The 12,924-nt window shown below is 37.1% G+C and overlaps 1 protein-coding gene across 1 annotated transcript in view; it reads left to right on the top strand.

Annotated features, from left to right (window-relative positions):
* CNTN3 (contactin 3) overlaps nucleotides 1–10,507 on the top strand; it is a 249,938-nt gene extending 239,431 nt beyond the window's left edge. Inside the window, exons 20-22 of the mRNA XM_049640891.1 lie at nucleotides 5,858–5,970; nucleotides 6,604–6,772; nucleotides 8,547–10,507. Coding sequence (XP_049496848.1) covers nucleotides 5,858–5,970; nucleotides 6,604–6,772; nucleotides 8,547–8,653 — 389 coding nt within the window. The 3' untranslated portion in view covers nucleotides 8,654–10,507. The remainder of the gene's footprint in view (nucleotides 1–5,857; nucleotides 5,971–6,603; nucleotides 6,773–8,546) is intronic.
* Nucleotides 10,508–12,924: the final 2,417 nt, after the last annotated feature.

Raw genomic sequence — 12,924 nt, 5'->3', positions numbered from 1 at the left:
AAAAAAAAAAAAATTGCAAGCTGGATTTAGCAGATGCATTTTCAGTTTGCAACTTTTGATTTGAAGCTTGACAGTCCTAGAGCAATTTCACTATCTTATAGGTTGTCATAGAACAATTGCTCTCTTATCTCTTCTTCCTTTACATGTGAGACACTGTGGCTTCTGTTAGGCTAGGAAGCTAGTTCAGGACATGTGCCATGTGAATGGCCACATTGCTTCCAGGCTTCTGTCTGAAGTATTAGGTAGATCTTTTCTGTGTCATGCCAGGATGACTCTTGGCACACAAGAGTAGGCAGCCTTTTTATAGAGATTGTGGAAGCAAAGCGTTCATACTTGAGGTTTGACCCTAGGAAGATAGAAAAGAAGAGCATTGAAGGCTCCATACAAGGGAACTAAATGTTGTAAGGATGGAAGCCATGAGTAGCAATGAAGATGCAGAAGGGAAGTCTGGATCATGGAATAAGCAAATCAACCTGTGCAGAATTTTCCCAGCATTTTGCTATCTCTAGTCACTCAATGATGTTTGCATGATTTTACCCATGTGTGCAAACAAACCGTATGATTATTTTCCTAATAGATTTAATTTGATAGTTAAATGTATTTATCTTAAAAGCAACTATACCATTACCATAAACAGAAAATCACTATTTCTCTTGATTACAAGATAGTAGCTATAAGACTTTCTTCATAAAATGAAAACAAAGCAATTATTTGAATAGAAAAAGTTTTAAAGTTAAAGAGCACAATGAATTGCAAAGAAAAGTAAACTTATTTTAAAAAAATGCATACCTGAAGATAAGTTTTGCAATGAGCTAATCAGACTATCTGTGATTGTTATTAATAGAGTGATATTCTTTTCTTGATCACTTAGTTTAAGATGAATTATATGTAGTAAGTATTCCCTTAGGTCAGAGTTAGTTTGAATTGTGACTGTGTATTTTGGGATGCTTACCACACATCTGTGTACAGCTGAAAACATCGGAGTGATTTGTGTTTTCATAATAACCTTTGTTCTTTATCATTGTTTAGAACCTAGTTTTAATGATCTGTGTGTTGTGTGTAAAGTAGATTATTACAGATGTATCAATGTTGGCCTCATCCAGAGAATCATATCTGTGAATCAAGAAATGGATGTTACTTCTTTTTTTTTTTTTTGGCTTACGTGAAAATATCTAAATATTTCCAATTAAAAATGTCATCCATCTAAAATCATCTCTAATGGTAGAAATATTGATCCTTGGGAACCACTGATAGACCCTGTGGGTAGAAGTCAGAGAACATATTAATCTCTTTGTCTGCTGTACTCAGAAGGATCCCTAACACACAATAAACTTATTAAATTTGTGGCCGAAGGGAATTCCAGGTATAGATGTTGTTCCCCAAGGTCTGTGTTGTCAGCCAGAATTAGGTTTGTTTTTATTGCCAGCACCCATATGATGTCAGCCATCATGACTTGTTGAGGCTCCACAAATATCATTTGTTCCATCCCTCCAACTCCACTACAATCATCTTCGTGTGAACAGACCTTTAATTCTCTCTTACACTAAGTACTACCATATTCTCCCAACAGAATGCCTGCCAAGATTCTCCTTCTCCCCCCCTATTCCCACATTGATCTGTGAAACTACAAAATTGATAGTATCACTTCCCTACTTTTACTTAATCAATGCCTTCCTAATTGCCTATGGAAAAACTCCTTTCCTGGTTCTTTTGGTCTCTTAGACCCATTAGCATCTGGCTCCTGCTTGCGTCTTCAACTACATCTGGTCTATCCCTACCCTTCCCCACTACCTTGTAACCAGTCACAACTGAGCTGCCCACTGAAACTTACTATTTCCTGCCTTTGTGTCTTGGCAGGTGTTTATTCCTCTGCTGGATACCTTTCCCTCTCTCACCTCTACATGCAAAAATCGTATTTGCCTTTCAAAATCTATTCCAGATGTTGTCACCTCCTTCCTTTTTTTTTCTTAACCCTTGACACATAGATGTCTCTTGAATAAATCATTTAAGTATTCAATTAATACACCAGTGTTGTTGATGTTTTTCTTGTTTTCTTCTTCTTTGGGTTCTGTTCCTTATCACCTTAGCCTCGGTACAACTGGGTGTATTCAATTTCAAGTCTCAAGGCTGATGATCAATGGATGTTACCTGTCCTAGTTTTGTCTTTATAGACATATAGCATTTATTAGGATGGCTTGGAGAACTTTCAACCACATAGCTGGAAAATTCATTTTGAATTCTGATATGCTGCATTTGAAAAGTGTGACCAGCCAAATGTTGTCTTGCTGGTGTCACAGTGAATTATTTCACTAATACTTACTCTGAATCTTTACTCCATTCAGAATGTTCATTGCATGAATCATTCCTTAGGAATGCAAAGGGAAAGGTTTCAAACTTATTTTCTGATAACACTGTAAAAGTGTCTCCTTAATCCTTGAGTTTTTGCTTTTTACATGAAAACATCAGTCATATACAATATCCAATTTGATATCTACCCTTGTCAAGGCATTGGGCCAGTGAGTACATCTACCATTTCGACTTGTCTGTCTCAGAGACCTTACCAGACAATGTCTCTGCTTGCAAAGATCTTACAGATTAATAGGAAAACTGGCTATTAATAAAAACAGAACCACAACTAAGTGTACAATGTACCTTTGATGAGGATCATGAAGAAAGTGGATCAGGTAAATGAAAAGAGGCCCCACTTTTGTCTGAGAAATCAGGAAAAGCATGATACGTTTTCCTGTGAAAGTGGGCACTGAGCATATTTTGTGACATTCTTGTTTCATATTCACTTTTACATCATTTACAAACCTGTGATTAGTCATTCAGGAGCTAAGTACGGTCTCAGGTAGTCAGCACAATGTAATATGGGAGGCATAGACTTTGGAATTAATCAGAGCTGGTTTGAATCCACATAATACTTCTTAACAAGTTGTTGCTTTTGATTTTTAATTGTGGTAAAAATACACATAACATGAAATTTCCATCTTGCCCATTTTTTTAAAAGTAGGCTTCACGCCCTGCATGGAGTCCAATGCAGGGCTTGAAGTCACAACCCCAAGATCAAAACCTGAGCTGAGGTCAACAGTCAGATGCCTAAGGGACTGAGCCAGACAGGCACCCCTTACCCATTTTTAAATGTATAGTTCGGTAGCATTAAGATTGGTGGTTGTGTAATGGATTCTAGAATTCTTTCATCTTGCAAAACTGAAACTTTTCCCATGAGCTACCCTGGGGCCCCTCCACATGATGTCGTTCTTATCATTGGTGATAAGAGAGATGACTTCAGGTTGGTTCACAAATATATTTTTTTACATTTAATAATGCTTCATTTACTTTAGAGGGTGCCATAAGAATGTAACGAGGATATTAAGCCAATGATTGTGTGAGTATTAGTGTTTGGGATGAGGCTAAATTAGATTTTTTTTTAAGTCAAGTCCTCTTTTTAAAAATAGCAAAAGTTATGAAAGTGTACATGATTATCTGATGCTCAGGAAAAACTGATGTGATTCAGAATAAGGGTAATCAGACCCAGAACAAACCTTAATTTTGTCTTCTTTCCCCTGTTCCTGTTTCTTTTTTCTTTCTGTGTATTTAAGAAGTATTCAATTCAGGCTGAACTCATTCAACTCATCTATTTTTGCACTGATACAAGATATTTCTCAGTGTTATACTTGCAGTCATTTCTTCTATGAGGCTAGTATTGGAATAGATGATTCAATCCAAATTACTCAAGTTTCCTGTAATCTCCGGGCACACATCTTTTGGTAGAACCACTATGCTGCCTGTGTTATCTGAGTTGCATCAAATGAACCTGTCCTTTTGTCGGACCGTCAGGACACAGGAAATCAGACTTTGAGAAAAGGTCCTGACAATTGTGCATTCATATCGTTTGAATTGAGACAACAGAACATGGTCATTAGTGTTTCAACCGTAAGCAACTGTCATTATATATATTTTTTGTTATCAAAGCAATACAGGTTGAACTCTCTGAACTGACCTGAAGCCGTCACTAATGCCAGATCGCAAATTGAAAAGGCAGTGTAGAATAGTGTTCAAGAGCGGACAATAAGCAAAAGAATCTGCAGGGAATACAATCTTGTTTGGTGTCATTAGTCACGTAAATGTATCTGGAGAACTCTTCCCATCTGTAGGTTCAGCCGTCTTTCCCTCATGGCGTGAGTCAATGATGTTTAGAAATTTCTCTGCATAGCCAATATTTTATATAATTTTCCCATTACAGATTCAGTTAGCCAGATCACATTGTGTGGCTAAATCCACAAGTACGGCGTATTTCAGCACTGCTTTGGGCAACTGTGATGCTGTTGCCACATGGATAAAATTGTGTTTGTTTTGTGCTTGATGAGAAACTGAATTTTAATGTTCTGTCTGTGTTGCTGTTGAACCCCTTTGCCCGGCATAGTTTACTAACTGGAGTTCATGAGAGGGAACTAAGCTATGAATCCAAGGTTTTAAACCTCAGGGAATTTCACTCATTATCTAAGGGAATTCTCATTAATGTTTTCGGGTCTTGCCTTATTTTTCTCAAAAATTGATTTAAAACTTGAAAAACGAAGAGTGACGTGTATTCTCCCTGCTACATTTTTTCACATGAATAGGTATTAACTTCATGGAAATAAATATAAGTAGCCCTTATCCTTGATTGCCTCCTATTTTGCCTGTGTCATCACACAAAGCTGGCTTAAAAATCATACATACTTCATTTTTTTTTAATTTTTTTTTAACGTTTATTCATTTTTTGAGACAGAGAGAGACAGAGCATGAACGGGGGAGGGTCAGAGAGAGGGAGACACAGAATCTGAAACAGGCTCCAGGCTCTGAGCTGTCAGCACGGAGCCCGACGCGGGGCTCAAACTCACGGACCGCGAGATCATGACCTGAGCCGAAGTCGGCCGCTTAACCAACTGAGCCACCCAGGCGCCTCTCCATACTTCATTTTGTGTGTCTTTACTCAGTTGGCAATTTCTCTTCGCCTCTGTCTATATGTCAAAATGGTCACACTGCCTGCCTTTCTTGGTGCATCAAGCAGCATCCCTCTCGTGGTGGGTAAAGGAATTTCTATATCTCCACCATCAACATGTTTCCAGAAAAGGACCCACAGCAACAAGGGAAATATATCCTAAAAGATATGATGAATGTCATGAAATGAATTATCTCACAATTTAATTGAAGAGCCTTTTTTAAAGGACATTTAGTGGTGTGCCTGGGTGACTCAGTCTGTTAAGCGTCTGACTCTTGATTTTGGCTCAGGTCATGATCTCATGGTTCATGGGTTTAAGTCCTGCATCAGGCTCTGTGTTGAAAGGGTGGAAACTGCTTGAGATTCTCTCTCTTCACTCTCTCTGGCCCTCCCCTGCTGCACACACACACACACACTCTCTCTCTCTGCCTCTCTCTCAAGATAAATAAGCATTAAAAAAATAAGAAAATAAAATAGGAACGCCTGAGTGGCTTATTCGGTTAAGCATCCGACTTCGGCCCAGGTCATGAACTCACGGTTCGTGGGTTCGAGCCTTGCATCAGGCTCTGTTCTGACAGCTCGGGGCCTGGAGCCTGTTTTGGATTCTGTGTCTCCCTCTCTCTCTACCCCTTGCCTGCTCATTCTCCCTCTCTCTCTCTCTCTCAAAAATAAACATTAAAAACAAAACAAAAAATAAATAAATAAATAAAAGGATATTTAGCTACTCTTATTTTTTTCTGATTCCACCTATATGCTCTTACCAAAGAGACTTTGCTGTACTTCTGTAAGCCTCCTGTAAGTGTCATTTATATGTTCTATGTAAAATATCACTCATGTTCAAATCTGTTTTAATTTCTCATTTTGCATTTCAAGCTCCCAGTCAGCCACCAGGAAATGTTGTTTGGAATGCTACAGACACGAAAGTGTTACTTAATTGGGAACAAGTTAAAGCAATGGAGAATGAATCAGAAGTAACGGGATATAAAGTAAGATATTTGCAATGCTTTCTTTTCCTATTCCTGGCAGAACTTTCCAAGGGAAGCTAGGCTCGAATGGTTTTTCTGACTATGATAATATGGTTGCTCTAATCTAATTTTGACATAGAGATACCAACTTCTTATGAAAAGGGTATCTCCCCCCCCCCCAAATATCTGATTTCTTAAATATAAATAAAAGGGAAGTAATTCTGGGTATTCAGGGATGTGGGATAAAATATAAATTGTTCATAATGTTAATTAATTTGTTACTTCTGACGAACCCCAATATACTACTTAAAAAGCAACTGAAAGTGTTGGCTCTAATTTGTTGGTCTGGTTTTCAAGATCAATAGAGTATGGGCTTGCCCCATCTCTCTAACCGTACAAATGCCCAACCCAGATGAACTCTTCCACAGAAGAAGTTCACTTCCGTCTTCCTTACCTCCTTGATTTTGAGGACTTGATGATTTTGGTATGTGCTAACCCCCAGTCTAAGACCCATGGAAAGAGCTATGAATTCAATTTATATTCTGGTGAGTATAGAAAGACAATGTAAATGAAGTAACATCCGGGTAATCAGTTCTGTGAAAAATGGAAGAGTAGGCAATGTAAGAAATGAGTGTATTTGTTCATGCGTTTCAGGTTTTCTATAGGACTAGCAGTCAAAACAGTGTACAAGTGCTGAACACAAATAAAACTTCAGCAGAACTTTTGTTGCCCATTAAAGAGGACTACATTATTGAAGTCAAGGCCACAACAGACGGAGGAGATGGAACCAGTAGCGAACAGATCAGGATCCCAAGAATAACCAGTAAGTTTGTCAAAGTCAACATTTACTTTATTGATAACACCAGTGTTACGAGCCTCCAAGAGTGAGTCAGTCAATGCCCTTCTGTCCGTTTTCCCCCACCATCTCCTCCATCTAAATGCTAAGAAAGTTTTGGAATAGGAGAGATGAAGGCAAGAAAACTTTCTCAGGAGTGATACAAAACATGAAGAAAGGTAATAACAGAAAGAAAAGACATCAAAAAATATTTAGCAGAACTTTATTAATTTGAATCTTTTCCTCATTATGAGAAATGCCTAAATTTGCTTTTGGACTGCCTATAAAAAACAATTAAGCATTTCTCAAGGACAATGTTAAAACCACAAACTAGTTTTAAGATCTTAGTTTGCCTCCTAGAAATTGTAGATGAATCTTATCAATTCTTCGAAAAGTGGGAAATCTAACATTGTTAAGGTCATAAACTGCTGACCAAACCAAAAGATACTTCAAAAACAAGTCTCAGTTTCTGATTTCGAAGGAGGTTTGCACTAACTTTTCTTTTCCAAATCCAAAGTAAACCTATTTTACTATAGAAATTACACTTTTAGAGTTAAGGGGAACAGACTTGCATACATATTTTATCAGTGACAGTGGTAAAACAAATTTTATTTGTTCTTGTAATTTCCAAATCTGGAGTTTGGGGACCTCCATTTAAGTATGGTAGAAGCCATCTTGTCTCCATATCCTAATCTGTAGTTCTTAGTGACATTAAAAACCTTGTACCCTGTTTCCTTCCCTTGGGCGTGGCCTAGCCTGTAGTCTTGGAAATAAGATTAAAACCTCTCTCCTTAATCTTAGAAAACAAAATGACTGACATCATTAGGAAATAACGAGAAAGAGGGATATGGAAACTTGGAAGAATTTTATCTTTATGTGAAATCATAAAGAATGCCATATTTAGACTAAAGCAAATAATTAAACTATCCCATGAAAGCAGAAAGTGTTTATCTCAGAACTGAGTTCTGCAGCATAGGAATCTATAGGCTGCTTCAGGTTCTTGGTCTCCCTCTCTCTCTGCCCCTCCCCCACTCTCACTCTGTGTGTGTCTCTCTAAATAAATAAGTAAACAAACAATAAAAAATTTAAAAAAAGACATGCTCGTATTCGTACATTACTGCAAGATGTAGAGATAACATGATAATATGGCCAGAGTGTAACTGTTAAAAGGAGTAAGTTCTATGCTTTTGCAGAAACAGCCACTATTTTCACATTTTAGGGCTGCTGAGTCAAGAGTAGCCTTTTCATCTGACATATGCTGTCTGCTGAGCTTGCATAGACTAGTGTAGACAAGGCCATCTCTGGGAAAATGGAGCATTTATTGATTGCTTTTTTTAAAGATGATGTTTTATATCATGCCTAATAATTTATCTAGAAATGAATAAAGTAGAAACCAACAGATTTTTCCAAACTCTCATCCAATGAAGCTTTCTTTAATTAAACCATTGAATTATCTCAAAAGAGTATAATTGTTTTCAAAGTGATTAAGTTGTTTTTGCAATTTCAATTAAAGTTAAATAATACTAGATGAGCACAGCCTAGATTCATTTATTTGAAAAACTTAAATACGTCGGTGCTTTCAGAGATATTCTTGGCAACTAATATAGGCAACACTGACAAATAAAATGAGGATTAATCATAACTCAGGGTTTTAGGTTGGGTTCGTGGTATGATTTGACTTTGATAGCAGAGGCATTACTTTTGCCCTGATGATTTATTTCGGTACAATCCTTATTAATGAGCTGTTTATCATCTTTGACAGATATGGACGCAAGAGGTTCGACTTCAGCCATCTCACATGTCCACGCTGTGTCCAGTTACGTACCTGTAGTATTGTTCTTCATTGTAAATGCCCTGTGGCGGTACTAACTTTTTTTTTTAATTGTTTACTAGAAAGTTAATTGGTTACAAAAAAAAGTGTTTTCATGAAATGCAGTGATTATGCATGTTTTTTTTTCAACTCTGTATTTTTAACTTTCTATAGGTAAAATATGAATATAATAAAAAAAAACAGTAAATCCTTTTAGGGGAATCTGAAATGCCTTAATATTTACTTGATACACCAAAGGAATTTACATATTAACTACATTAGACTTTTGATAAAGATATTCGTAAGCTATGATTTTGAGCACTGCCTTTCGATAGACTCACATGCTCTCATGTCTATACACACACATATGCCCACACATGTTTGTTGTTTGTTTGTTTGTTTAATGTGGAAAAACTCATTTAATCCAAATGTTATTTCCCCGTTATAACAGCATTGGTTGGAAGACTTGATCAGTACTATTCTGAAATGCTCATTTGAAATACTCAAGAGTGAAAATACATTTTAAAAATTACCTTGCTTGGAAGAGGGTGCATGTGACTCACAAGAATGTTGAAAAATGCTACACCAGAGGTGGAAACGGTGCTGTTTTGTTTACGTCTAACAAAGTTGTGAGATTCTTGCTCTCTCTAGTTCTCAATTTTTCATCTATAAAATGTGGAAATAATGCCCAGTGTACCTGCCTGTGCCCCATAAATTATTTGTTAAGAGATACAGAAGGACATGTGAAAGTGTTTTTGCTACCGCTCATATTTTGGGTCTGTGCAAAATATTAATAGGAATTTACCTAACTATATAAAAGAAGAACCAGCCGCTTCTTTAAGTTTGCATTCCGTTATGGGTAACGCTTTCTTTTTTTGTTCACCGATATTTTAAAATTGAAATGTTCACATTTTATTATTTCTCAAATATTAAAAAAAAATATTAGAAAGTAATTGTTTCCTTCACATCTATGGACAAGCTTTCAGGTTTTATTAAAACACAGTGGAGAAAATAAGGAATGACCTGAATCTCAACTCAGATATTAAACAAAATTCACACAATTCTTCATTTCCAATTTCTGATTCCATTAAGAGGCCCTCTCTTTTTTGGATGGTGGAGATGTTTTTTTAATGAAATCCAACCGTCTATCAGAGTGAGTCTGGCAGGCTTTTTAGTTCCTGAGTTAAATTTGTAATAGAACCATGGCAATGCTGCTGACTTTGATATGTATGACTCAGTCTTTCAATATGTGGTTTTCAAAAGATTGTTGAAGACATGACTTCATAGCAATATGTAAAGAATATATGAAAATCGACAGATTGAGTGTTAGACATTGGAAAATCATTTTTTTACTTCTTTCCTACAATGTCACATTTTGCAGGAACTCGTTCTTCTTTACAGATATATCAGAATTTGACAACAGTTCAGCTATCAAAAAGAATAAAAATTAGCAAAATTCTGGTATCATCATGAAGTGTTACTTTATGTTTAAAGATTACATTTAAGATTAAAGTCATTATACACAAAGGAGAAAAATATTTATAACTTTCTTTGCAAGGTCTGTATATACTGTATATATCTAGAAAAAATCTGAATGACTTAGTAGATTTCATATGACCATTGTTATTTCCAGTCAAAAAGTGGGGAAACGCTTTCTCCAATACCTGAATTTTATGCTACATGTAATGGAGTTGTACCTTTTTATTATTTAGTAATTCCTATAATATGTTCCTACACTTTCCATTTTCAAAATGATTATTGTTTCTTGGCATTTGTAGCAATATATCTCCATGAGATATGTACTTTGTTTCATATTGAAAAGTATAAGATTTATCTTTAAATTCTGTGTGTGTATCCTATGGTTATCTGTATGTATTATTTTCTATTATTCAAATAAAATTTATAACAATCAATGGCCCCTGCATGATTAATTGTGGTATGGTCAAAAAGAATATTTTAAGGGGGGAAATAGGAGGGCACCATAATAGTTATGCTGATATTTTTTCAGCCAAAATTTAGTCTTTCCATCTTTTAAGAGGACATTTTAAAAAATTATTTTTAGACCCCACTGACTTAGTAAAATCTGCAGTTTAAGGCAAGGTGCTTTCTGGGGCACCTGGTTGGCTCAGTCAGTTAAGCTTCTGACTCTTGATTTCGGCTCAAGGTCACGATCTCAAGGTTCATGAGTTTGAGCCCCACGTTGGGCTCTGCACTGGCAGCTGAGAGCCTGCCTGGGATTCTGTCTCTCTCTCTCTCTCTCTCTCTCTCTCTCTCTGTCTCCCTCTGTCCCTCTCTTTCTCCCGCCCATTCTCTCTCTCTCTCTCTCTCTCACTCTCGCTCTCGCTCTCAAAATACATACACTTTAAAAAAAGGGGAGTTTCCATGAAAGATACTTTACATATGGAGAGAGAGGGAAGGAAGGAGTAGCAGAAAATTTACTTTACTTAATTATGGTATCTAGTTTCTAATGACTTTATTTAGTTGATGGTGGCTATAACCCACATTTTTGACAACTATTTTCTTAAGATTAATAACAACTTATCAAGTCCTTCATAGACTTTCTCACTGGCATCAGTGTTTGAGACTTTCTCAATAATCCTTGTGGTGTAATGTATTCTAAATATTTTTTTAAATTACTAGAAAAGATTGGTTTGTAATTAGCGAAGCATTTTAAAAATTATTGCTGATGTGAGGAAAATTCATTCCAAAGAAACAATTCAGTTATTTTCTTACATGAAAACTCAAAGATATATTTAGAGGCAGGACAATCAAGTGGGGAGAGTATGTGTAGGGCTTGTGCCAGGTGTGTGTGTGCATGTACCTGTGTGTAGGGAGGTGTGACTTTATTTTTTAAGCTTATTTATTTTTTGAGAGAGTGGGGGGGGAGGGGCACAGAGAGAGGGAGGGAGAGACCCAAGCAGGCTCCACACTATCGGCACAGAGCCCAACTTGGGGCCCAAACCCACAAACCATGAGATCATGACCTGGGTTGAAACCAAGAGTCAGACACTTGACCGACTGAGCCACCCAGACGCCATAGGAGGTGTGATTTTAAATTTACTACAGTTTTACCAGGTGCATTGGTGTACCCTTATGAAGGGAAAGAACTAGGGAATATGGAGAAACAGATTATGCCATTAAAACCAGTGCCTGTTTTCTCTCTCCTGAAGCCAGGGCTGTTTGGCATGGCAGAATCAGAAGGTCAACTTTAAATCCTATTGCCTTAGTCTGAATTACACCGTCACCAATTAGTGGCCATGTACCCTTGCTCCCAGTCAGTGGGCTCTCTAAGCCTTAGTTTCCCTATCTGCAGATTGGGGCCATGGTAGTCTTACTCTCCTAGAAATGTCAGATCTGCAGTGACTGCCACACCCTCTGTGCCGAATTTCATCTTTTGTGAATTGAGGTTATTGGTATTACCCACTTGAAAGGATGGGAGTTCATAAATAAAATGATGTGTATGAGTGCTTAGAGCCATACTCTTACTATTATTCTCATCAGTATGTAAATATGTGACACTGGAAGACACAAGTAAAGATTTGAAGGTGGCTTTGTTTTAATATATTTAGAGCTCTCCTTTGATCTCATGAAGAATGTATGTACATGCCACCAGAAGTTCCTAGAAGAGGGGGTAAAGTGAGTCTGGCATCAGATTTTTTTTAATAGGAATATAACATTGCTAATGTCAAATAATAGATCTTCCCTGTCTTGGAGCCAGACCCTCAGTCACTTTATCACTACTAAATTGACCATCCTCGAAATCTTATTAGTTAGGTACTAATGTCAAGCCCATTATACAGATAAGGAAACCAAGGATCAACAAGATTAAGTACATCATACAATGCCATTCTAGCAAGGGCAAGTAAAATAGGATTCTAACCCAGGCGAGCTGGCTGCAAACGCTGAGCTCGAAGGCATTAGATCCCTGGCAAAATCTGATGCATCCGAAGTAGAAGTTTTAGTCAGCATTTATAGTACCAACTTGCAGTATAGTATGTTCTGCCTCTGTTGATCATAATTCGAATTGAGGAATGGAATACCTGGGAAGCTTTCCTTTGGTTATTGTCAATTTAATATTCGCTAATTCTTACGTGGAAAGCTATCTAAGATAAAACTGACCCAGCTTCAGAATTCTTCGAGTAAAAATTATAAATGCTTTTTTTTTTTAAGTTTATTTTATTTTGCAGAGAGAGAGCACAAGTGGGGTAGGGGCAGAGAGAGATGGAGAGAGAATTCCAATCAGGCTCTGCACTGTCAGTGCAGAGCCCAATGTGGGGCTCAAACCCAAAAACCGTGAGATCATGACAGGTGCCAAAACCAAGAGTTGGCC

The sequence above is a fragment of the Panthera uncia genome, chromosome A2 (genome assembly GCF_023721935.1).
Source record: "Panthera uncia isolate 11264 chromosome A2, Puncia_PCG_1.0, whole genome shotgun sequence".
NCBI lineage: Eukaryota > Metazoa > Chordata > Mammalia > Carnivora > Felidae > Panthera > Panthera uncia.
Note: the sequence above shows the minus strand (reverse complement) of the source record. Positions and strands in the feature narration are given on the sequence as shown.